The sequence below is a fragment of the Manis pentadactyla genome, chromosome 4, assembly GCF_030020395.1.
Source record: "Manis pentadactyla isolate mManPen7 chromosome 4, mManPen7.hap1, whole genome shotgun sequence".
Lineage (NCBI taxonomy): Eukaryota > Metazoa > Chordata > Mammalia > Pholidota > Manidae > Manis > Manis pentadactyla.
The window spans coordinates 110429730-110456162 of NC_080022.1; the positions used below are offsets into that span (position 1 = coordinate 110429730).

General features: G+C 37.4%; 1 protein-coding gene and 1 pseudogene across 7 annotated transcripts in view; one reads left to right on the forward strand and one right to left on the reverse strand.

Moving 5' to 3' along the window:
- The window catches only part of RNPC3 (RNA binding region (RNP1, RRM) containing 3), a 45014-nt gene extending 23178 nt beyond the window's left edge, over positions 1-21836 (reverse strand). The window contains exons 1-10 of one of the 7 annotated variants that reach the window (XM_036900470.2): positions 21473-21834; positions 21147-21342; positions 19590-19637; positions 16090-16208; positions 15103-15186; positions 12821-12932; positions 11639-11707; positions 10396-10538; positions 9785-9955; positions 7077-7199 (exon numbers count right to left, since the gene is read on the reverse strand). In XM_036900470.2, coding sequence (XP_036756365.2) covers positions 7077-7199; positions 9785-9955; positions 10396-10538; positions 11639-11707; positions 12821-12932; positions 15103-15186; positions 16090-16208; positions 19590-19637; positions 21147-21338 — 1061 coding nt within the window. In that variant the 5' untranslated portion in view covers positions 21339-21342; positions 21473-21834. Of the gene's footprint in view, positions 1-7076; positions 7200-9784; positions 9956-10395; positions 10539-11638; positions 11708-12820; positions 12933-15102; positions 15187-16089; positions 16209-19589; positions 19638-21146 lie in introns of all 7 variants that reach the window. The other 6 variants (XM_036900471.2, XM_057500660.1, XM_036900473.2 and 3 more) reach the window with 6 other exon arrangements.
- On the forward strand, positions 12939-13824 carry LOC130683636 (60S ribosome subunit biogenesis protein NIP7 homolog; annotated as a pseudogene).
- Positions 21837-26433: the final 4597 nt, after the last annotated feature.

Sequence of the window (26433 nt, forward strand, 5' to 3'; positions counted from 1 at the left end):
ATGGACCTAATAGACATCTATAGAACTCTACACCCAAAAGCAACAGGATGCACATTCTTCTCAAGTGCACATGGAACATTCTCCAGAATAGACCACATACTAGGCCACAAAAAGAGCCTCAGTAAATTCAAAAACATTGAAATCCTACCAACCAACTTTTCAGCCCACAAAGGTATAAAATTAGAAATAAATTATACCAAGAAAGCAAAAAGGCTCACAAACACATGGAGGCTTAACAACATGCTTCTAAATAGTCAATGGATCAACGACCAAATTAAAATGGAGATCCAGCAATATATGGAAATAAATGACAACAACAACACAAAGCCCCAACTTCTGTGGGACACAGCAAAAGCAGTCTTAAGAGGAAAGTATATAGCAATCCAGGCATATTTAAAGAAGGAAGAACAAACCCAAATGAATAGTCTAACGTCACATTTATCAAAATTGGAAAAAGAAGAACAAATGAGGCCTAAAGTCAGCAGGAGGGACATAATAAAGATCAGAGAAGAAATAAATAAAATTGAGAAGAATAAAACAATAGAAAAAATCAATGAAACCAAGAGCTGGTTCTTTGAGAAAATAAACAAAATAGATAAGCCACTAGCCAGACTTACTAAGAGAAAAAGAGAATCAACACAGATCAACAGAATCAGAAATGAGAAAGGAAACATCACGACGGAACCAACAGAAATACAAAGAATTATTAGAGACTACTATGAACACCTATATGCTAAGAAGCTGGAACACCTAGAAGAAATGGACAACTTCCTAGAAAAATACAACCTTCCAAGACTGACCAAGGAGGAAACACAAAATCTAAGCAAACCAATTACCAGCAAAGAAATTGAAGTGGTAATAAAAAAACTACCCAAGAGAAAAAACCCAGGCCAGATGGATTTACCTCGGAATTTTATCAGACATACAGAGAAGATATGATACCCATTCTCCTTAAACTTTTTCAAAAAATAGAAGAGGAGGGAATACTCCCAAATTCATTCTATAAAGCTAATATCACCCTAATACCAAAATCAGGTAAGACCCCACCAAAAAAGAAAATTACAGACCAATATCCCTGATGAACATAGATGCAAAAGTACACAATAAAATATTAGCAAAACGAATTCAAAAATATATCAAAAGGATCATACACCATGACCAAGTGGGATTCATCCCAGGGATGCAAGGATGGTACAACATTCGAAAATCCATCAACATCATCCACCACATCAACAAAATGAAAGACAAAAACCACATGATCATCTCCATAGATGCTGAAAAAGCATTTGACAAAATTCAACATCCATTCATGATAAAAACTCTTAGCAAAATGGGTATAGAGGGCAAGTACCTCAACATAATAAAGGCCATATACGATAAACCCACAGCCAACATCATACTTAACAGCAAGAAGCTGAAAGCTTTTCATCTGAGATCGGGAACAAGACAGGGATGCCCACTCTCCCCACTGTTATTTAACATAGTACTGGAGGTCCCAGCCATGGCAATTAGACAAAACAAATACAAGGAATCCAAATTGTTAAAGAAGAAGTTAAACTGTCACTATTTGCAGATGACATGATATTGTACATAAAAAACCCTAAAGACTCCATTCCATAACTACTAGAACTGATACCGGAATACAGCAAAGTTGCAGGATACAAAATTAACACACAGAAATCTGTGGCTTTCCTATACACTAACAATGAGCCAATAGAAAGAGATATAAGGAAAACAATTCCATTCACAATTGCATCACAAAAAATAAAATACCTAGTTATAAACCTAACCAAAGAAGTGAAAGACCTATACCCTGAAAACTTTAAGACACTCTTAAGAGAAGTTAAAGAGGACACTAACAAATGGAAACTCATCCCGTGCTCTTGGCTAGGAAGAATTAATATCGTCAAAATGGCTATCCTGCCCAAAGCAATATACAGATTTGATGCAATCCCTATCAAATTACCAACAACATTCTTCAACGAACTGGAACAAATAGTTCAAAAATTGATATGGAAACACCAAAGACCCCGAATAGCCAAAGCAATCCTGAGAAAGAAGAATAAAGTGGTGGGGATCTCACTCCCCAACTTCAAGCTCTACTACAAAGCCATAGTAATCAAGACAATTTGGTACTGGCACAAGAATAGAGCCACAGACCAGTGGAACAGATTAGACACTCCAGACATTAATCCAAACATATATGGTCAATTAATATTCGATAAAGGAGCCATGGACATACAGTGGGGGAAATGACAGTCTCTTCAACAGATGGTGCTGGCAGAACTGAACAGCTACATGTAAGAGAATGAAACTGGATCAGTCTAACCCCATACACAAAAGTAAATTCAAAATGGCTCAAAGACCCGAATGTAAGTCATGAAACCATAAAACTCTTAGAAAAAAATATAGGCAAAAATCTCTTGGATGTGAACATTAGCAACTTCTTCATGAATATATCTCCCCGGGCAAGGAAAATGAAAGCAAAAATGAACAAGTGGGACTATATCAAGCTGAAAAGCTTCTGTACAGCAAAGGACACTATCAATAAAACAAAAAGGTACCCTACAGTATGGGAGAATATTTTCGTAAATGAGAGATCCGATAAAGGCTTGACATCCAAAATATATAAAGAGCTCACGCTCCTAAACAAAAAAGCAAATAATCCAATTAAAAAATGGGCAGAGGAGCTGAACAGACAGTTCTCCAAAGAAGAAATTCAGATGGCCAACATGAAAAGATGCTCCACATCGCTAGTTATCAGAGAAATGCAAATTAAAACCACAATGAGATATCACCTCACACCAGTAAGGATGGCCACCATCCAAAAGACAAACAACAACAAATGTTGGCAAGGTTGCGGAGAAAGGGGAACCCTCCTACACTGCTGGTGGGAATGTAAATTAGTTCAACCATTGTGGAAAGCAATATTGAGGTTCCTCAAAATGCTCAAAATAGACTTACCATTTGACCCAGGAATTCCACTCCTAGGAATTTACCCTAAGGATGCAGCACTCCAGTTTGAAAAAGACAGGTGCACCCCTATGTTTATCGCAGCACTATTTACAATAGCCAAGAAATGGAAGCAACCTAAGTGTCCATCAGTAGATGAATGGATAAAGAAGATGTCGTACATATACACAATGGAATATTATTCAGCTATAAGAAGAAAACAAATCCTACCATTTGCAACAACATGGATGGAGCTAGAGGGTATTATACTCAGTGAAATAAGCCAAGCGGAGAAAGACAAATACCAAATGATTTCACTCATCTGTGGTGTATAACAACAAAAGAAAAACTGAAGAAACAAAACAGCAGCAGAATCACAGAACCCAAGAATGGACTAACAGCTACCAAAGGGAAAGAGACTGGGGAGAATGGGAAGGTAAGGAAGGATAAGGGCGGGGAAGAAGAAAGGGGGTATTATGATTAGCATGTATAATGTGGGGGGTGGGGGAAAGGGGAGGGCTTTGCAACACAGAGAAGACAAGTAGTGATTCTACAACATCTTACTATGCTGATGGACAGTGACTGTAATGGGGTTTGTGGGGGGGACTTGGTGAAGGGGAGAGCCTAGTAAACATAATGTTCTTCAAAAAAAAAAAGAATTCAGCAGTGAAACCATCTGGTCCAGGTGTTTTGTTCTTAGGTAGTTTTTTGATTACCAATTCAATTTCTTTGCTGGTAATTGGTCTATTAAGATTTTCTGTTTCTTCCTGGGTCAGATTTGGAAGGTTGTATTTTTCTAGAAAGCTGTCCATTTCTTCTAGGTTATCCAGTTTGTTACCATATAATTTTTTATAGTATTCTCTCATAGTTCTTTGTATTTCTGTGGTGTCCGTGGTAATTTTTCCTTTCTCATTTCTGATTCTGTTTATGTGTGTAGACGCTTTTTTTCTTGATTAGTCTGGCTAGGGATTTATCTATTCTGTTTATTTTCTCGAAGAACCAGTTCTTGCTTTCATTGATTCTTTCTTTTGTTTTATTCTTCCCAATTTTATTTATTTCTCCTTTACTTTCTTTTTGTCCCTCCTTCTTCTGACTTTGGGCCTCATTTGTTCTTGCTTTTCTAGTTTCACTAGCTGTGAGTTTATACTGTTCATTTGGGATTGTTCTTCTTTCTTGAGGTACACCTGTATTGCAATATATTTCCCTCTTAGCATAGCCTTCGCTGTGTTCTACAGATTTTGTGTTGCTGAATTATTGTTGTCATTGCTTGACCTCTGTTTTTATTTGGTCATTGATCCACTGATTATTTAGGAGCATTTTATTAAGCTTCCATGTGTTTGTGGGTTTTTTCATTTTGTTTAATTTATTTCTAGTTTAATACCTTTGTGATCTGGGAAGCTGGTTGGTACAATTTCCATTATTTAATTTACTTAAGTTCTTTTTGTGGCCTAGTATCTGATATATTCTTGAAAATGTTCCATGTTCACTTGAGAAGAATGTGTATCCTGTTGCTTTTGGATGGAGTGCTCTGCAGATGTGCGTTAGGTCCATCTGTTCTAATACATTGTTCAATGCCTCTCTCTCTTATTTTCTGTCTGGTTGATTTGTCCTTTGGTGTGAGTGGTGTGTTGAAGTCTCCTAAAATGAATGCATTGCATTGTATTTCCCCCTTTAATTCTGTTAGTATTTTTTTCACATATGTAGGTGCTCCTTTATTGGGTGCATAGATATTTATAATAGTTATATCCTCTTGTTGGACTGACCCCTTTATCATTATGTCATGTCCTTCATGTCTCTTGTGACTTTCTGACTTTCTTTGTTTTGGAGTCTATTTCGTCTGATACAAGTATTGCACCTCCTGCTTTTTTCTGTTAGTTGCATGAAATATCTTTTTCCATCCTTTCACTTTGAGTCTGTCTATGTCTGTGGGTTTGAAGTGGGTCTCTTGTAGGTAGCATATAGACGGGTCTTGTTTTTTAATCCATTCAGTGAATGTATGTCTTTTGATTGGTGCATTCAGACCATTTACATTTAGGGTGGTTATAGACCGGTATGTACTTATTGCCATTGCATGCTTTAGATTCGTGGTTACCAAAGGATCAAGGGTAATTCCCTTACTATCTAAGTCTAATTTAACTCACTTCGTGTGATATTACAAACACAATCTAAAGGTTCTTCTTTTTTTTCCCTTTTTCTTCCTCCTCCATTCTTTGTATGTTATGAATCATATTCTGTACTCTTTGTCTATCCCTTGGATGATGACATCTATTTAGCCTTAGGAATACTTCCATCTACAGGAGTCCCTCCAAAATGCACCGTAGAGGTGTTTTGTGGGAAGTAAATTCTCTCAACTTTTTCTTATCTGAAAATTGTTTAGTCCCTCCTTCAAGTTTAAATGATAACCTTGCCAGATATAGTATTCTTGGTTCAAGGCCCTTCTGCTTCATTGCATTCAATGTATTATGCCACTCCCTTCTGGCCGTAAGGTTTCTGTTGAGAAGTCTGACGATAGCCTGATGGGTTTTCCTTTGTATGTGATTTTTTCTCTCTCTCTAGCTGTTTTTAAAAGTCTGTCTTTATCCTTGATCTTTGCCATTTTAATTATATGTCTTGGTGTTGTCTTCCTTGGGTCCCTTGTGTTGGGAGATCTGTGCACCTCCATGGCCTGAGAAACTATCTCCTTCCCCAGATTGGGGAAGTTTTCAGTAATTACCTTCTCAATGACACTTTCTATCCCTTTTTCTCTCTCTTCTTCTTCTGGTCCCCCTATAATATGAATATTGTTCCATTTGGATTGGTCACACATTTCTCTCAATATTCTTTCATTGTTAGAGATTCTTTTTTCTCTTTGTGCCTCAGCTTCTTTGTATTCCTCTCTTCTACTACATCTAATCTGCTTTTAAATCCCTCCATTGTATGTTTCATTTCAGATATGGAATTTCTTAATAATTGAATCTCTGACTTAAATTCGTTCCTGAGTTCTTGAATATTTTTCTGTACCTCCATAAGCATGTTTATGATTTTTATTTTAAAGTCTCTTTTAGGCAGATTGGTGAATTCAGTTTCATTTGGCCCTTTTTCTGGGGTTTGTGAAATTTTGGTCTGAACCACATTCTTTTGCCATTTCATAATTCTCTGTGGTGCCCAGAAGCTCCAGTCTTTGGAGCTGCTCAGCCCTAGAGTGAGGCTTGGGATTGTAGGAGAGTGGAGCTGGTGCCTTGAGGGAGGAAACATTTGTTTCCTGATTCCTGTCTGCGGTGCCTGTCTGAAGTGTCAGAGCCAGTGGGCCAAGCACACAGGTGTAAGCCTCTGTGCTTTGCATCTATAGCTGTTGTAGGATGAGCGTCCTTCTAGTTGGCCTGATGACAGCTCAGTGATTGCCGGTTTGCGAATCGGTGCCAGCATGCTGGGAGGAAGGCGCAGCAGGCTGCATGTCACAATGGGGAGGCCTCAGAGCTGAGTAGGCAGCCATGGGGATGGGGCACCTGAAGCTCCTCAAAGTTCCCAATTAGCTGGGCAGAGCACGCCCAGACAACCTTGTCCAGCTCTCCCCTCCCCTACGAAGCAAACTCCGTGCAAATCCTGCTCCTTTAGCAGCCTTCTCACTGCTAGGAAGCCTCTCAAACAACCTCCCTTTCCTTTGTTCCAGAGCGGCTGGGTACAGATCCCCTCCTCCATAAACAGCCATAATCTGTCTCTCAAGCACTCCCCAACGTCCACAGCACCATACAGTGTAGGTTTCTGCTCCCAAAGCAGACCTCCAGGGCTGGGTGGTCAGCAGTTCTAGGCTTCCACCCCCTCCCCCACTCTGTTTCTCTTCCTCCCATCGGTGAGCTGGGGTGGAGGGCTTAGGTCCCGCCTGATAAAGGCTTTTGTATGTTACCCTGTGTTTGTTCGTAAGGTCTGCATGCAGTCTGTTTCAGCCTTCTTTCTTGTTGCTGTTTTAGGGTTAGTTGTAACAATTAACTATATTTTCATACTATTTGTGGTTTGGGGGGGAATTCTTCATCTCACCTCTCATGCCGCCATCGTGAATCCTCCTTCCCTTGTTTTTAAATGATGTAAGTCAAGCAAATAGACAAAGTACATACAGAACCCTTCTTCATAATCAAGAAAAAAAATACCTGTGTGAAGCAGATGGTGTGTTCAACATATCCTTTATTTTTTGCTTTTTTCTCACACGGTGCTGCTTTACTGTTTTTGGTCTTTTAGGCTGAAGATTTGCTAGTTCCATCAGTTTGGTCATTCTACATTAGGGAAAGGTAAAGTAAAAAAGATTTCCTTATGTAGAAGCTGGCTATTACCACTGTTTCTGTTAAGTTGAAGTCTCTATTTGTGCCTGTAAGAAGTTATAAAATTATTTTTCCAGCCTAAGTATAACTTCTAAGCATTACCAATTTGACAAAAGCTCAAGTTATAATTCTCCTTACTCAACTTTCATCTTATTTTGAAGGAATTCAGAATTTACCTAATTGCAACTTATCTTTTAAAGATGTTTTATTATAAAAAATATTAGTTGACCAAATAAATGACTGGACTTGAGGCCAAAAATTTAACAGGACACACTAAAATAAGTAATTTATTGCCCTTTTCTTGGCAGATACTCAAAAGACCTTGCAAACACAGTAAAATTATGAATTATACTGTAATTATTAGAGTACCTGGACTGAAGTATTTTTTACTTAAAAGCATTTTGTGCATAGTTGTTGCAAATGAATCATATAAACAAGATAACTTACTTGAGAATAAAGTTTTCAAATACTATACTCTGAAATAGCTTGTAAGTAACAGTCAAGGTGTGACAATTGATACCCTATACATACCTTATCTCCATCATGACTAATATCTAGACTAGATCTAGCCTAGGCACTTTTGTATCTTCCATAGGATCAGAGAAGAACCTCTAAAAACTAAATAGACACAGCTCTACTTCTCCAGATTTATATTTGGGAAATTTGAAAGCAAAATATACATACAATAAAATGTAGGGAAGGAGAAGAGTGTGGTTAAAATAAGTTTTAAAACTTTTATCCCTAAGCAAGGAAAAATGTATACATATGTTTTAAATTGTTAAAGCCTCTGAATAACCATGGTTTACCCAAAATTGTATGAATAAATCCAGTTACACAAAACATGCACGTTTATTCATAAACTGTTCACCTACAGAATACCAAACCTCTACAAAAAGTGTGAGAAATATATTATGCAATCAATAAATAGTTTCTGAATAGTACCATTTTTTTAAAAACATTTCCAGAAGATGACAAGAGAAGCATGAAACCAGAGATTATTTCATGTAAAGGTTTTGCACTCATGACTCTAGACGAATTATTTGCAGATTTCCTCACTACATCCCTAAATGGAAATCTAAATAAATAAAATGAAAAATAAACAGAAAAGGTTTGGTCAGTCTACCGACAGCATTTGTAATTATTACCATTACTTTCATAAAGAAAGTAAATTTTGCAGAGGTTAAGAATTAACCCAGTGTAGCACTCTACACTGTTCTTCACATAGCAACAAGTTTTACACAAGAACTGCCAGCCTTCCTAAACGTCTCAAATCAAGACTGATTACTGTATCTACCCTTATTTCTTAGCTTCAGTGGCTCCCTTACACTTTCATTTTCAACTCTTTCCCTATACACTGAGCCACGACTTAAGCGAACATTGACTCAATAATAGTAAAATTGTTGCTGATTATTTGTATATGTTGCCCACATTGCCTGCTTGGATTTTAACTCATGTTAACCATTCCTGTATCTCACCAGTTCTGTGCATAGTTAAGATTCACATCCTTTGACCATACTGGTCTTCTAGGCTCAGGGTTGAAAAATTACAGCCCATGGACCAAATCCAGCCATATTTTTTTGTTGTTGTTAAATAGAAAGCTTTGTTGAAACACAACCACATCCACTCATTTTAGGAACTGTCTATGGCTGCTTCCCACTAAACTGGAACTCCTTGTCCCTACACTGAAAATGTTTATAATTCCTGTTCTAGGCTATGCTGTGGATTATATGCCTGACATTAACAATTTACTGCTCTTAAACTGAAGGAACAAAACAGCAGCAGACTCACAGACTTCTAGAAGGGACTACGAGTTACCAAAGAGAAGGGAGTGGCGATGGGGTGTTGGGGGGTGGAGGGAGGGAGAAGGGGATTGAGGGGCATTATGATTGGCACACATGGTGTGTGTGGGGGTAACAGGGAAGACAGTGTAGCACAGAAAAGACAAGTAGTGACTCTGTGCCATCTTGTTATGCTGATGGATGGTGACTGTGGTGGGGTGTGTATGGGGACCTCGATAATATGGGTGAATGTAGTAACCACCATGTTGTTCATGTGAAACCATCATAAGACTGTATATCAATGATACGCTAATAAAAAAAATGTACTGCTCTTCACCAAAATCTTAAAATAAATCATCAAGAACTACCAATAAAAAGAATAGTTCATCTGCAGTAGTTACTATGAATAGTTTTGTATAAAATCCTACAAAATTGTTCTAGAAATTATTCAGAGGTGACTACACTTCAGGGGACTAAGCTGAAAAATCATGAAAATAATCTATTCTTGTCCATATAATTTGAGAGAGTTGTTTTATAAAATCCCCACAAAAGAATTAGTGAATAATGAATCATTGCTCCCAGAGAAAATTAAGGATTCAGTTCCTGCAAGCTCACATTTCATCAGTTGATCAATACAAATCTTGTTTTATGTGTATTTCTATTTAAGAACACCTTATTTCATCTTGCTGATTCACTAACATTGAACTCATAGTCAAGAGCACTATAACTTAGAACTGAACAAAGCTTATCTAACACATGTACCTTCTCCATAGGACACATAACAGCTTTCTTGATCTCGGAAACATCAGACAGCACTTCAATATATGCTTGGGGACCATTTTAAACAGCAAAATCACCAGCAAACAGCAGAAAAATGTGAAAAACATGGTACTAAATGCACCATAGTACAGACACTTGTTTATATTAAGAAAGCTGAAATAAATGCAGAATGTCACCTTGTTTTACCTCATCTAGGAATGTGCATGTAAAGAGACTCAAAATTTTCACCACTGTGTGCATGCCCAAGTCCACAGAAGACCATAAAAGCATTGCAAATACTTATTTTGGGGTACAAATAAATTTTATCAAGTAGGCAAATTCATAAATGCAGAATGCACAAATGAGGATCAATTGTACTTTATAATAACAATCATCAATCTAAAAAATTACTCATTATCCGAAAATTTTCCTTCCATCTTGGTATCCGGCCTCAGGTCTTAATCTATAGCTACATATATGCTTGAGGGGTTGGGGCAAATTCTAACGACCCCAAATTATGAAGAATTATATGCAAATTTAAGAAGAATAAGAGATTCTCTCTTCCATATTCTATGTTTTTAGAACCTAAACAAATATTATTAGACATCACAAACCTCTGTCGGTCTTCATCATCACTGCTTTCATATTCTGATTCTTTACTAGATAATTCCTCATCCTCATCAGGCAAAGGAGGTTCCTCTGGTGGCTGAGGAGACGCAGGTGGAAGAGGTGCATGTAATGGCATATAGTCTTCATACTAATTAAAAAAACAAAAATACTATGGCAATCTATGATATAAATAGAAAAGAAAAACGATTTATATTCAAATACATGATTCTCATATTGCTTTTATGATATTTTACACATTCGACAACTACTGAGGTAATACCTCCTGTGGCGGACTGCTAGCTGATCATAAAATTTACTTCATCTTCCTTGACCCCTAGGCTAAACTAAATTCTAAACTTCCCTGCCAGTTAGATTTCATCATCAAACTGAGTTTTAGCCAATGGAATGTTAGCATAAAGCCTTTCACACATAATCTTCTCTTCCTTCTTGATTTGCTGTTCCAACCTGAGAATGTACATAGTAAAAAAAACTCCTGAATTGTTTGAATCTCCTCAATAGACAGAACACCATTTTGCCCTATTTTAGGAACAGACCTGACATGAGTACGAAATAAACTGCATTAAGTGACTAAGATTTGAGTTTTATTTGATAACAGCAGCTAGCATAATTTTAACTAATATCTCTGCAGTGTGCCAGGCACTGAGGTGTTAGGGTTATATAGGAAAATTATGAAGTCAGTAATATACACATTAGAAAAGCAGACAATATACAACACACAACTGAAATTTTCTACTTATATGTTATCACTCAAAATAACTTCTCGTTGCTATTATCTAAAAAGTACTAAGAATACTATAGCTAAATAACTAGAATTATGCAAGAGCATACATACCTTACTGTCTAAATTACTGATAGATTTGCATAGTAAATTTAAAAAATATTAGCAACATTTCTTGTCTTCTGCAAATGAAGCTCTATGTGTAATAAAACCAGAACAATGGAAACTTCAGATAATTTTGTTAAATGTAATTATAGAATGGCAAAAAGTTCTGGGTCAAAAGAATAAACAACACTGGCAGAAATGATGGCCTCCAAGCGTCTCTTTCATGTTCTGGCTTTCTCCCACTTTTTGTTCTCCACTTGACTATTATTATCTCATTAACTTTATATCTGTTCTTTATTCTGAATGCACATACAGGTCATCGGCACATTTGTAATATTTAGCCTCATTAATCTTACCTCAAGAATATAAATTTTGAATCTTAAAAATTTTAAGAGTTTTCTTACCATGGGAGGTCGTGCAGTAATTTGTCCAAAAGGTGTGGGCAAATTCATTTTATTCATAAGATGAAGTACCTTAGAGTGGTAAAACATTTAAAATCACACAGTAAAATAACGATTCAACTCACACCTTTTATTTTATACACTTGAAAACTTCGCAACAACACTAGTGGTTAATTTAATGCAAAGGCTAGTCCACACTGAACTTTTACAATCACAGGACAGGGCTAAAAGAAGGCACTGGCATATACCAAAAGACTAGCCTTCCTAAAATGTTTGTCAGTTCTACAAATACTATTATCTTATTAAAAATATCATGTTCTTCCAATGCAAAAATCTACTACAATGTTATGTCCTTTTCTCTAATAATTGTGACATTATGAATCACAGAGAAGTACAATAAAGAAAAGAAATATCATCTATATTTTGTACTTCAAAGAAGTATCTTATTTTTGTCAATACTTTCAGAATTTGCTGAGGGGGTCCAATAGGTCTTTTCCTATAAGAATGAATCTCTACATTAAAGGTATGCTAAGTAACAAATAATTGTTAAGAAATTATATTTCCAAAATTATCTAATGTTATTAGTTATTAATATTAAATATAGTAGTATGTTTATGCTATAGTTTATAAAAGTTTATATACTTTACTTGAATACAGTTAATATTTCATTACCATTTGCCGTGGACTGAATGTTTGTGATACCCCCCACAATTTCCTATGTTGAATCCTAGGCTCAATGTGATGGTATGAAGAGGTGGGGCCTTTGGAAATAATTAGACCATAAGGCTAGAGCCCTGATGAATAGGATAGGTATCCTTTATAAAAGGGGCCCTGGAGACCTCTCTCACTTTCTCTTAACTATGTGAGGATATAAAGAAAAAACAGCCCTTTGCAACCCAGAAGAGTGCCCCTCACAGAACCCAAACATGATGGCACCCTGATCTTGGACTTTCAGCCAACACAACTGTGAGAAATAATTTTTGGTTGTTTCTAAGCCACCCACTCTATGGTACTTAGTTATAGCAGCTTGAACTAAGACATCTTTAAAATGCTGCAGTATCATTGCGTGTTGAAATTAGTCTAATTAATACTACTAAGAAAAATTATGATTTATTATAGAAAATAATGTATCAAGTTATATAAGCATTTATTTAGAAGAACTTAAGTTTTATTTCACTTACTTACCTGTACATAGAACTTAGGCACACTTGCTAAAGCATTTACTATGTTTGCTAGGATTGTGCTTGAAGGTGGTGGATACATGTACTTGAGGCATGAATTCAGAGGAAAAGTCAGCCTGAAAAAAATTATTTAAAATCCTTATCATGTTTTGTATATTTCACACCAATAACTCACTTTCGGTAACCTTATCACACACAATATTACTCAAATGATTCAGTACTCTTAGATTTACCTTGATTTACTTTCAGATTTTTTCTACAAGATCTAAATAAGTACAATTTTTAAGAAACTTGCTTTCTGATTGCATTACAGAAAAATAAGGTATTCATCAGAGCTCATCTTAGAACTCTAAACATTTGAATGGAACCAAATTCTGTGACAAACTCTTATAACTCAAAATGTTTAATCAATGCATTAAAAATGACACAGTATGATCCGGCAGCTGAGGCATTCAGGGTCTGGCATACCGACCCAGTGGGAAAATGCGATCTTTGACTGAAGAGGAGACCCATGTAATGTTTGAAAAGATAGCAAACTACATTGGGGAGAATCTTCAGCTGCTGGTCAACAGGACCGACGGCACCTACTATTTCAGGCTGCACATCGACTGGGTGTACTACGTGAGTGAGATCCTGAAGTTGGCTGCCAACATCTCCAGGGACAAGCTGGTTTCACTGGGGACCTGCTTCGGAAAATTCACTAAGACCCACAAGTTCTGGTTACACATTACTGCTCTCGAGTAACTTGCACCCTATGCCAAGTATAAAGTATGGAAAAGCCTGGAGCAGAGCAGTATGGGAACGATGTGTTGAAATCTGGGCTGGATGGAATCACCAAAAATACTTCTCAGTACTAGGGAGTGGTGGTCTACTTCACGCAATACATCCCATTGGGTTTTGGGGTGGCAGCAAAATCTACACAAGACTGCAAGAAAGTAGACCCCATGGCTACTGCGGTATTTCATTAGGGCAGACATTGGGGAATATGTGCGGCACGAAGTGACTTAAAAAGAAATCGTTGCAAGGACTTACGGCTGTATGGAAGGGCACCTAGCTTTGTTTCCTGCGTCTGTGTAGGCTACACCATCACGTTGAATTTTGTCAACCCCGTGACCTACTCAGGGACTTCTTAGTTTAAAATTCTATTATGGACGAATGCAGGCTGAATTCTTACTATGCAGAAATGGCTCAAAAATGGCGTTTCAGATCTTTGTGTTCATGACTAAATAAAATACTGTGTTTTATATTTGAATTAGAGGGCTTGTTTCAAGTAACAGGTTCTAAATCGTTGGAACTGGGGACAAGAATGGCTTATTGTTATCTGTGATAACACTGTTTTCCAAACTCATTATTAAGAACACAATGGATTTTCTTCATTATTTATTAATACTATGAAAGTTAGATATTACCACATCAGAGCAGTGGGCTGTGTGGGATATTACAAATGGTATTTGGATAAAATAAGTAAGAGCAATTTATTTTGATTTTCTATGCAGTAGGTTCCATGTGGTGTGAAAGAGAAACTTGGATTCAAACCCCAGTTGTGACATCTACAAGCTGTATGGCCTTAGATGAGTCATTAAACTTTAATAAGCTTCATTTTCTTCTGTTTCAAATAGCTTTGACCTTCCTACTTAAGGGTAGTTTTTAGAATTAGAAATCATGATTGAAAACACCTAGCACAGTGCCTAGCAAATGATAGGTGTTCAATATTGGATGCTAAGAATTATTTTAACATTGCATATACTGAGTACTTCTATTACTAAGAATAAGATCTTAAGAGTGTAACTTGATTACATTATGTTGGTTTTTACAAGCTGTTTTCCCAGTCTTTCTTTTTCTTGGATGATATGATCCCAGGCTGAATGTTTTTTTCATCACCTTGATTTCCTAAAACATAATTCCCCTTATCAACTTTTACTTACCTGACTGGACTGAATAAAAAGCACTAACAAGAGACCCTGAAATAATTCAGTCCTCCATCCTTCCAAAGTCCCTCATGCCTTCCAAAATTATCTTTAGAATTATTAAAATATACTCTTTTAAAATGGAAAACATTTCACAAAATTTTTTTTAAACTACCTGTATTGTACAACTTAATGAAAACTTATTTTAAATTTCAAAGGTGACATCTCCAAAAAAATTCTTTCCACCTACCAAAAAAAAAAAAATAAATGACACAGTATGTAAGAGAACATCCTTGTGTAAAAAATTATCTTATTTGCAATATACACACCCAGAACAACAAAGCCAAAGGAATAACAAATTGCAAACAAAAATACTAACCCATGGTTTGGTGCAATTTCATTTTCTATAGTTAAACAACCAAGTTCTTTCTTTTCTTTCTCATCTTCCACAGGGTCTTCAGACCTAGGAAGTATAGAACAAAATTAGTCTTATCTTTGGAAATAAAGTGAACAATTGTATACAGAAAAGACATTATCTTTTCAAATATGGTATTATAGTTCCATAGTAACTTTCAAGCACTTCTCAAACAAACACCAATGTAAAGGAAGGTAAATAGTCAAACTTTAGTGAATAGCTTCTCTGTTCCAGATACTATACAAGGCATGTATACATCTTCTTTTACTATTCAAAGCAACCCTAACAAGATGGTATGATAAATCTCATTAATCAAAAAACCAAAAAAAACCCTCCCCCTTAAGTTTACATGGTATGCAACAGTGGTACTCAAATGTCTTTAATGTGCATCAAAATCACCTAGAGGGTTTGTTAAAACTCAGACTGATGGGGCTTTATTCTGACCTCCACAAATTTCTAATTCAGTAGGACTGGGTTAAGGCCCAAGAATCTGTATTTCAATGAAGAGCTGACATGATTCAACTGATCCAGGTACTATTTTGAGAACTACTAATCCAACACAAATTTGAAAAGGTTATTTAAGTAACCACAAGTTACAGCTGGGAACCAAATACCAGTTTTTATTTCAAAGGCCATGCCTATTCATGACACCCTGTCATCTGTAATACAACAAGGACTTTATACCAGCTACTTCTCTCCACTTAAACTTGAATGCTTTTCACTCCATTCTCTTCCCACTTCACATTAATTCCTAATAGTAAATCAACACTCTGGTCTCTAATGCACAATTAGGAACAAAAATATATTGTTTTAATGTACTAGATTCAATACAGAGATGTATCATTTATTGTTTCAAATTATTTACTTGCAAGTCTGAAAACAATCCAACAGCAATACAACTGATTAAAATAAATACTTTAAAATGTTAGGAAAACCTAACTATCTGCATACCTTTTCTTCTTTTCAGTGCCCGAAGAAGGACATGGGGAATGAACTCGATCTTGCTCTTTTGCAAATTCAACAACTAAAGTATGACCTAAAAGTTTCAGCTGATGGAGTCTTGTCAATGCCTTCATTTGGAAGAACAAGAGAGCAAAAAATTTTATAATTGCACCAAAAACTGTTAAGAGACTGTCTACAAAATAATTTATACATGTTCTTTGTTAATGCTCTTAACATTTCCTTCGCTATTTCTAATCTCAGACTGTCAAGCCTTTATCACTTATAAAGCAACTGCTTCCTGTCACTGAGCAAAACTAAAATCTGGTTAAATTCAAGTCTGCCTTACCCGGGCAGCAGAAAATGGTTAGAAAAACAAATCTAAAAAATGGGCTAGGTGACTTTAAATTCATGACCACAACCACACATCTAGGGGTGAACATTAATAATGTCACAGAGTTACATATTACATTCTTAGTTCCTTTTTTCCAACAATCTCCAAGAAAATTTTTACTTTCTCCTTATCCCTCAACCTTACAAAATCCCTCTCCCATTCTTTTAGCCTAAGACCTTGCTTCCTACTTAGCAAAAACTGAAGCATCCAGATTGTCACCATAACTCCCCATCAGTATACCAGTATACGCACACACATATTCTATCTTCCATTTGTTATCATTTATTACTATCCACATTTTCTCTAAACCCAGTTGTCTGACTTATAAACTAACTAAATCGCACCCTCTTCACCTACTCAAGAGTCTATCTTCTACTCTCTGGAACTTTATAGGGGCTGTTCTTACACTGTATACTGCTAATTTTCTGTCTTCTCCTGCATCATCCACATCAACATACAAACATGCTCCTATTTCTCGCATCCTGAAGTTATTTATTTTTTCTTCATCTATTGATTCTATGTACACTGCCCTGCACTGCCTTTCCCCAGACACACCCACTTTTATTAGGTTGGCAGTAAAACTTAAGAATGAGCTAAGTGCTCTCCTAAAATTCCTTTCTTCCAGAAAGTCTCGTACCTATTCTGATCAGGCCAGTGACTTAATCAGTCCACGAACACTGCTTGTCAAGAAATTCTGTATCACCAAGCCAATAATTAACTCTTGAGTCATCTTTTTTACTGCATTTAAGCATTAGCATTTACTACAAGATCATTCCCTCTACATGTTCTTCATTTGGTGTCAAGACACCATACTTTCCTAGTTTTCTTCTTAGCTTACTGGCTTCTACTCCTCAATCTCTTTGGCTTGTGCCTGCTCAAACTCTTAATGTTGGCATATTCCAGAGCTCTATTACTGGTCCTATCTAGTTTTCTGGTGTTCTAACCCAGCATGCTGAATTTAAACTCCTTCTGTATGCTGATGATTTCCCAATTTATAACTGCATCCCAAACCTTTGTACTCAAGTCCAGGTATACATACAAACTACCAGATAGCTTCCCTTTGGTGTCTAATAAACTGAAAATCAACATTTCAGAAACTGAACCACTAATCTTCTCTGACCACCCCCCCAACCATTGTTCTCTATCTAGAGCCTTCCCCTTTTCAGTTGATGGGAACTCCATTTATTATTTCATAAATCTTGGAATCATTCTTAACACCTCTTTCCCACATTGCATACCAAAGCCATCAAGAATTCCTATTTGCTTTTACTTTCAAAACATATTTAAAAATCTGAACACTTTTTATCAACTCCAGTGCTGGTACCACCATGGTCCAAGCAACCATCATCCCTGGACTGAATTACCATAACCTTTTAACAAATTTTCATTTCCGCTCTTCCCTGTCTTCCACTATTCTCAACACAACAGCCAAGGTTATCTTCTTAAAGATATGTCAGATTATGTTATTGCTTTGCTCAAAATATTCCCTGTACTCCAATGGCTCCCCATTTTATTCAGAGTAAACTCCAGAGACCTCTGACTGGAATGCATTTTCCCCAGATATTCCCTTAGCTAACTTTCCCAATTTTGTCTAACCACTTGCAACTTAACTGACCACATCCAGTATTCCTATTCCATTCTTTATTTTCCATTGCATTTATCATTTTCTAGAATATTAAACAATGTATTAAGTTTATTTTTTATGGTCTATTTCCCCTTTTGACAATGTAAGCTCCAATAAGGGCATAAATCTTTTGTTTTATTCACTGATATACCCCAAGACCTAAAGCAGCATATTACACAAAATAGTCACTTAAAATACTGTGAACAAATGGAACTGCAGACCTTAACTGGGACAGTTGTATTCCACCATCTTTATGCATTCTTATTTAACTCCTTCATTATATAAAGCAAGTTTTAAAATGTTTCAATAGTTTTCAAGTCCTAAATCAACTGAGGTCTCATGAACCTTTGATTATCTGAAATACAGGTCAACTGAGCTGAACTGTTTCAACTTTTTCTTCTTAAAATGGATGCCACATACATTCTCTTTTCAAGGATTCATGCTTTTTCATTTTTAATGTTAATTAATTTTCCTATCTCTCTCAGCTACTTACTTTACTCTTAAACATTTGTCTCCTTTTGTTTTTGAAAAATCAGTCAGGTGCCCTCTAAGTCTTGTCACTGCTACTATCTTGTCTTTCCTTCTCTTTACTAATCTTGACCCTAAAACAATGTGGTTTCATTACCATATTTTATTTATAAATTCTTATGCTATATTAAAAAAACTTTTTCTCTGAAAAAAAATTTCCTATACATTAAAAAATACATGTAACATGAAAGTCTTATGTAATCCCATCCACAGATAAAAATTTGTATTAACAATCTGGTAAATAGCTTTGCCACATTTTTTTTCCTATGCGTGTATAATATGCTACAAGTTTTTCAAAAATCTAAGGTCACAATACACAAAATACACGTTTTTCAACTTTATTCATATATTTTATGTGGGCTACTTAATACATAATACTGGGCTATTAATACATATTCATTTGACCTCATTCTCTAGCAGTTGTGGTCCAGTAAATGGATATATCTTACAATTTAAACTGTTCCCACCCCTCATTGAAAATTTAGGTCATTTCTGTTGTTTTACAGTAAAAAGTCCTTTACTAACAGATTGTGTTCATTCCTCATTTTGTGTCATCACAGGATCTCATCTTCTTTAAACCCCCTCCTCTTTGCATCCAAGATAGTTTGTTTTCTTATTCTACTTCCTTTTTAACTTCTCCCTGCCATTCTCTTTGCTATCAATTCACCTGGTTAAAAGAAAATGTATTTTTGACCTTGCCTCAGCTCTAGACTAGTATTTTTTAACTGTTTTAAAAATATTTCCACAGAAGTAGCCCACTAACTTCTTCAAGTTAACACAAAACATTTGAATTAATTATCTACCTTTGTAAACACCTGAATGTTTGAATATTCAGAATATTTCAATCTGAAATAAAAAAAACCACTGATTTTCAAAAACGATAGTTTAACATTACATTTCGTTTTTACACAAAGGCTGGATAATAGAAAGTTGTTGATAACTTTGACAGTAAAGAAAAATTCATACCTTTATAGCTGCTTTTTCATTAGGGAAAGTAGCAAAAGCTGTATGTTTCTAAAAAAGAATTGAGGTAAAAATTACTTCTAACATAATCTCAGCTTCTAATAAGGAAGCCTGATATTTTAGCAGTTGGCAATGATTTGACCATTAATAAAATCACGGCAAACGATGGAACAGAGGTCATTTTACCTGATTACCTCTTTCAGGAGAGTGGTTTTTGAGTCTTTTGGATTAAAGTTCTGAGATAAAGCTATGTAGTCTTTTTCATATAAAGGTGCATGTGCACACACACAAACAAGGTTTTCAAACGGTACAAAAGACCAGAAGTTAAAAAAAACCTACTATACACAGAGGACCACCCTTAATCCATCCAAAAACATAAAAAATATCCGATTTATAAAATACATCTAAGGATGTATTTACTTTTTATTAAACTTTCCTTTATACATCCAGATGCAAAGCTTAAAAATGTTCATCAACAGTCATTTTTCAAGTGTATGCTTCCTTTGGGCTTTATCTTTTTACTAAGGGTTCAATGGGTGAAGGCTATTTTAACATAAACTGTAAATAATTTTAAAACCATAAAAAAAACATAAATTAAAAGTAAATGAATCATTAAGGAACAGTTCTTGCAAATACTAAAGCCTTTACAAGTTGCTTGAGTAATTATATCACACATTCTGATCTGATTGATCCACGTCTAATCTGATCCAAGATGATCTGATTAAGCCTACTTAAACTGCACCACAGAGAGTATTTGTATTTGCTGGTATACATGCCATTTTGATCAAAATTAGTCTTTCTTCTAATTCTCAACTCTGTCTGCATATTAGAATCACCTGGGGAGACTTTAAACCATTGATGTTTTTGCTCCATCACAGACCGGTTTTCAGAAATTTAATAGCACCATTACTATTTTAATGGAGCGAAATTCATCTAAAACATCTTCAGGTATAAAAGAAAAAGTAATAGCGAAAATTCCTTGTGTAGGAACTACTGAAAGTCTTAAATATAGTAATATATTTAAATAATATGTTAAATAACTCTTAAAATATTGTGTCCCAAAGGACTCGCAAGGAAATTTTTTTAACTTTTTCGTCAAAAACCTAGTAGGGAAAATCTGTAACTAGTTTAAGGACTATTGTTTCTCCTCTATCTTAACGAATGTCTTAACTCTGGCTTAGAAACGAACCAAAAAATTAAAAACGTCTGTTGTTACATGTATCTGGGAGTACTTTGAATTTAAGAGAAATATCCCCAAATTCAGAGTAGTTTTGAAATTCTCCGGATGGGTTGGAAGAGGGAATATAAGCCTTTTCCATTTTCTGCCTTGCCTTTCTCACTTGCCCATTTAGGCAGCGCCGTGATTAATCTAGGCTGGAACCAATTAAAATTTCACTTCGCACGCACGGTATTTTTACATAGAAGAGGAGGGACGGAGAAGTCTCCCCCAAACAAACGCGTCTTCCCCACTCTTCCCGGTCTTTTTCTTGTCCAAGCGCCCCCTCTCCGGGTCAACAGCCAAGGACCTTTCCGGGCGGCTCGGGACGGACGCGACCTTACCAGTCGCCCCTTATCTGACAGGACGCGCACCGACTGTGCCCCGAAATACTTCAGCAAGTCCTCTTTCTCTTCAGCCGTCAGCTCGGCTGGCAGGTGCCTCACTAGAAGGGTCCGATCGCCCCGCGGCAGAGAAAGAGCAGCAGAGCCCTGGCATCCTCTCGGCATCGGTAGCGGCTGCTCAGGGGCCGCCATTTCCCTGGGAGAAACAGGAACAGAGACTTCTGGGGAAGAAGCCGAGGTGAAAAAAAATAGCGTTAATCAGCAGAAGCTGAGATAAATGAGTATTTTTCCGCTTCGCGCTAAGGATTCTGGAAACAAGGAAACACCGCGAGAAATGGTGGCTTTCGTGAGACCTGCACCGCTAACGAGTGGCGCCTCGTCAGGAGACCGCTTCTTCAGACTGAAGCGAGAGGTTCTACAGTGATGGTAAAGCAAAATGATATGAATTTCAGGTACTTGCTGAAGTTATTGGAAACAAAAATTGCCCGGAAAGAGTAGTGAGGATTTAAAAAGTTGCCAAAGAAGTAATGAAGGCCTTCGGTCGCTTAAAGGAAAGAGGTGTACCCAAGGACCGAAAATGTCAGTGCTGCGCATGTGCGCCGGGGAGCGCGTTTGGGCGTGGCGCCGACGGGGCGGGGCTGCGCGGATGGGCGGCTGATACTGGCTGATGGCGGAAGTGCGTCTGACTGGCGGGCGGGGGCGAGGACTTGGTGTGGGGTTGTGGGGGGTGCTTACAGTTTTAGGGTTGTAAGGTCTGAAGTTCTTTCTTCAGATCAATGAGGTCCATGTAAGCAGAAGAACTAATTTAAGGGAAAAAAAAGTTGAGTCAGAAACAATTTGTGTTCTTGACTCGTGGTGTATATAGCTAATAGGCTCGGCGTTTATTACACACAATTGTCGAACTCTAGAGATACCCTAATAAACATACAACTACTATAAATATATCTTCACATACTTAATCCTCACAACAATTAAGGGGTAGGTACACCTCCCCATTTCAATTAAGGTCATTGATGTCCACAGAGGTTTAAATAGCACAGCTTGTAAATGGCAAAGCTGGGATTTGACTCTTGTTAGTGGGCTTTACACTCATCCACTCTGCTACCCAGTTTCTGAATTGAGTGAGGCAGAGATCATCCAAAGGAGTCAGAAATATCTCCCTTCTTACAACAGTGGGCCTTGAAGTTTCTAGAGCAAGGTGTTCTAGGTGCAGCTATACAGCCTAAAGTACCTCTTATTTGCTACTTGATTAGATTTGAAAGATATAGCAGTAAACAATACTTCCAAGTTCTGCTCTCATGGAGCGTTAGGCAGGGAGCGAGAGGAACAAACATTAGTAAAAACTGGGAAAAAAAATGGGGAAAACCCCTCAAATTGTCAGGTATGCAAAGCCAGAGAAGGGAGCCCTATAGGTTTGTTTGGAATCTTGATTATCCAAAAAGTGATTGGAAACTGATAGGTTCTTTTACTAGAGGTGTGTGTAATGATTAAATTTTAGATGTGAAAATTTTTCTTTGGTTGCACTTGTCAAAAAACAAAAGTCAACAATGTATTTAAAGATATAATTGGCTTTATTAAGTGGTTCATGAATCGGGCAGCATCCCATCTAAGTAGTAGAGATATGCTCCCAGAAATTGTACAAAATGGAAGGTTTTTATAGGAAAGAGGTTGGGCTGAGGAAATTGGTAGCAAAAGAAAAGTTTGTTTCAGGCAAGGGCACCCTCCCTTAGGGAGAAGGGCAAGGTGTCCCATGCAGGCTACCTCATCTTTTTTTGTGGGATGGAGAAGGCTCATGTGACAGATTACCTAATTGTTGATGACCAGAAAGTTCTTAATTGCCAACTTATTCCTAGAATAAGTTGAAACTGTAATTAAGTCTTGTTCAGAGGGCAAATGACTCCATTTGTGCTTTCTATTTTTAGCATGATTCATCCTCATCTTCATCAGATCCCCTTCTATCACTGAGTATCTTAGATGGGAGCAGCTTTTTTTTGTTGTTACTTGGTTTGTGTGGGTGAACTTGTAATTTATTCAGAATATCTCACCTGGCTTTAGTACGTATGCATATCAACAGGCGCTACAGGGTGGAGAGAAGTATGGCTTTAGTGCATTTGCATCATTCCTCAGTGTTGGAGAGAAGTTCATCTCCATATCAATGGGTAATTACCTGGGCAAGGAGGGCTTATCTGTACCCAAGAGGTGAGGGGAGGGCCAGTTTTGCTGCTGCTGGAGCGGGAGAGAGATAGGCTGGACTGCAGTTTTGTAAGCAATAAACAGGTTTTAAACTTTATTTCTTCTTTGACTGATTTCAGTTTTTAGAGGTATTTTGCCCCAGAATTTCCTCTCCCTAGACTTAAAACTGACATAGTCAATAGGGCTCCTCTGAACCCAAAATCTGTCATAATGGGTGAGATCTTTGGGAGGGCTGCCCCAAAAAATGGTGGAGAGAAGTGGCGCTCTCACTGAGGGACAAGTTTCTACACTCGTGTGGTCACAGAGGCGCCACCACCGCTGCTGGCCACGCTGACCCTGGCGTGTGGCCCAAGCCTAAGGCTTATTGCTTCTGCCACTGCTGCTCCTTCTACTGCCGGCTGGAGCCTGGTCACAACTATGGAAAGGAGCAGAGGTACAGTACATATTGATAGAGAAGCAATTGGCTGCTGTGTACCATGCCTTGTTGGCTATGTAGCCTATTGCTGGAAAAGCTCTGACCAAGGTAATAACCACTTATTCCATTGCAGGGTGGGTGAGAGACTGGACCCAAAGGCCATGGAGTGGTGTGGCACACAAACCTACCATATATCATGTGATTGCCCTTTTGCCTTTGGCATCCCTAGGGAATGGTGAAGCAGATGCATTGGCCCAGGTGCACTGGCTAGAAGGAAAGTCGGCCTCTGATGTGGCCAAATGGCTGTATCAGCATTTGTTGCATGTGGAGCAGAAGACAATGTGGGCTGCAGCCTGTCGGTGGGGCTTGCCATTGACCTTTGAAGAGATCACCCAATCCCGGAAGGAGTTCCCTGCATGTTGTGCAAATTAGCAAACCACCAAGAGGAGCCTAGAGCTTCTCTTTGCAGCCTATGACTGGTCGCTGGTGATCGAGAGCGATCAAGGCACCTACTTTATTGGACAGGCATTGCAAGGATGGGTGCAGCAATCAGGAATGAAATGGACGTGGCCTTGGGACATTTCAACACATGTATCGGCGATGGCAGGCTCTTCTGGCACCTTGGGGAAAAGACCTTGAAGCTGGCCTCCTGTGTGTTCCTTAAATAACAGCAAAGTGGCCCCCCACAATCATGGTTATTTGCTTCTACAGTCCTTGTGTCCTGGATGCACCCCCCCCATCCCCTGGCTATAGCTGCTGTGTGATGGCTAAAATGGACAGGCTTTGGACTTAATCTGCATGGGACTTTGAACTTAGCCAAATCCTCTGGTTTGAGAATTACCATGATTGTATTGCTGTTGTCAAGAAAAAAAAATGCTTAAAGAGAGTCTTGACTTTGTCTAATGTTTGGTAAAAGTTTTGTGAGCAATCTAGCATGGTTGTTAGGAATGAGTAAACAAGTGTAGAAACATTTTGTGCTTAGTGAGAGATTGTGCTATAAAGTACATTTACTTAATCTGCATAGGCTGAATCCTCTGGCTTAAGGATTATCATGATTTTTATTGCTATTGCTATTGTATGTCATTAGTTTGTTTGGAAGAGGGGGAGCGAGTAAATTGTAAGGCGAGATTTCTGGAGGGGTGGCCTGTGGGTAAAATTGTAATTTATCCAGAATATCTTGCCAGGCTTTTAGTACATCTGCATATCAACAGGTGCTCAAGGGTGAAGAGAAGCATAGCGTTGGTGCATTTGCATCATTCCTCAGGGTTGGAGAGATGTTCGTCTCCATATCAATGGGTAGTTACCTGGGCAACGAGGGCTTATCTGTACCTGAGAGGTAAGGGGAGGGCTGGTTTTGCTGCTGCTGGAGCAGGAGAGAGAGATGGGCCAGACTGTGGTTTTATCAGCAAGAAACGAATTTTAAACTTTATTTCTCCCTTTGACTGATTTCAGGTTTTAGAGGTATTTTGCCCTGGGATTTTCTCTCCCCAGACTTACACTTTGCTTCCCCAGTCCTCCTCACTCAGCCATGTGTCTGTTGGACATCCCTTTCTATCTCCAAATTGCTTATTGTGTGCCACATGAAGCCAGAAGAACTACAGGGGCCTATTTTTGGAAGGCCTTGAAGAACTAAAGTGAAATGAGGAGTTTATTCCACTTATTTTCTATCTTAAAAAGATATAGCTGACATATAACTATATTCGTTTCAGGTATGCAACATAATGAATCGATATTTGTACACATTGTAAAATGATCACCACAGTAAGTCTAAGTAACATATGTCACCTTACATAGCTTTAAAAAGTTCTTGTTCTTTTAATGAGAACTTTTTTTACTTTCAGCGATTTTGAAATGTTCAATATAGTATTACTAAATATGCTGTACATCATGCTGTACATTACATCCCCAGGAGGTATTTATTTTATCACTGTAAGTTTGTACCTTTTGACTCTTTTCACTCATTTCTCCCATCCCCCACTCCTGGTCTCTGGCAACCACCAATTTGTTTTCTGTGTTTATAAGCTTGGTTATTTTTTTGTTTTTGTTTTTGTTTTAGATTTAACATATAAGTAAGATCATACAGCATCTTCCTCTGTTTGACTTATTTCACTTATTATAATGCCCTTGAGGTTCATCCATGTTTTTGCAAATGGCAAGATTTCATTCTTTTTAATGGCTGAATAATACTCCCCTCTGTGTGTGTGTATATGTGTGTGTATTACATCTCATCTGTTCTTTAACCATTCATCTGTCAGTGGACACTTAGGTTGTTTCCTTGTCTTGGGTATTATAAATAATGCTGCAGTAAACATTGGGGTGCTGTACAAATTGCTTTACTCCCACCAAACTTTGCTTAAGAAATAAGTTTCACTAAGTTAAAGGCCAATAGTTTAGGGTTATTTATTTATTTATTTTACCATAAGCAAAGCCTATTTGATCATGATTAAAAGTACATTCTGTGATGGTTCATTTTGTGTTTCATCTTGACTGGCCACAGGGTGCCCAGATTAATCATTATTTCTGGGTGTGTATCTGAGAATAAGATGGTAAGCATAATGAGCATTTCATTACTTCTGGGTGTATATCTGAGGTAAGATGATAAGCATTTGGATTGTTGGACTCTAGATTGCACTCTCCATTGTAAGTGGGCATCATATAATACCTTGAGGGCCTGAAAGA